This window comes from Hylobates moloch, unplaced genomic scaffold (assembly GCF_009828535.3).
Source record: "Hylobates moloch isolate HMO894 unplaced genomic scaffold, HMol_V3 SCAFFOLD_12593, whole genome shotgun sequence".
NCBI classification, from domain to species: Eukaryota; Metazoa; Chordata; class Mammalia; order Primates; family Hylobatidae; genus Hylobates; species Hylobates moloch.
Genome location: NW_026664868.1, coordinates 846 through 1,520, shown reverse-complemented (window position 1 = coordinate 1,520; position 675 = coordinate 846). Strand labels below are relative to the sequence as shown.

General features: G+C 50.1%; 1 protein-coding gene across 1 annotated transcript; it reads right to left on the bottom strand.

The window, feature by feature from the left end:
- Positions 1-21: 21 nt before the first annotated feature.
- Positions 22-428, bottom strand: LOC116465863 (small ribosomal subunit protein eS26-like). Its single transcript, XM_032148791.2, has one exon. The coding sequence runs from the start codon at positions 426-428 to the stop codon at positions 81-83; it is 348 nt and encodes a 115-aa protein (XP_032004682.1). The 3' UTR covers positions 22-80.
- Positions 429-675: the final 247 nt, after the last annotated feature.

Here is a 675-nt window from a genome sequence, read left to right as displayed (position 1 = left end):
TTTTTTTTTTTTTAAGTACAATTTCCATTTTATTTTTCTCCAGAGAATAGTCTGTCTTCAGTCTTTAAGAACTCAGCTCCTTACATGGGCTTTGGTGGGGGACGTGGGGCAGCACCCGCAGGTCTAAATCGGGGTGGGGGTGTTCGGTCCTTGTGGGCTTCACGAGATCGATTCCTGACTACTTTGCTGTGAATTGCACAACTCACACAGTAATGTAGCTTCACATACAGCTTGGGAAGCACATAGGCATCGAAGACGCTCGCTTCAGAAATGTCCCTGACTGCTGCGGCCTCCACTATGTTTCGAATGACGAATTTCTTAATGGCCTTGTCCTTGGGCACGCATCGGGCACAGTTAGTGCAGCGAATAGGCTGCACGTGGCCGCGGCCCTTTTTGGCACGACCATTTTTCCTTCTTTTCTTTGTCATTTTGGAGGCACGGACAGGAGAGAGGACTAATCAGTGTTTTAAAAAATACATGAATCTGTTGGGAGCCCGAGGCGGGCAGATCACGAGGTCAGGAGATCTAGACCATCCTGGCTAAGACGGTGAAACCCTGTCTCTACTAAAAATACAAATTAGCCAGGCGTGGCAGTGGGCACCTGTAGTCCAAGCTGCTGGGGAGGCTGAGGCAGGAGAATGGCGTGAACCTGGGAGACGGAGCTTGCAGTGAGCC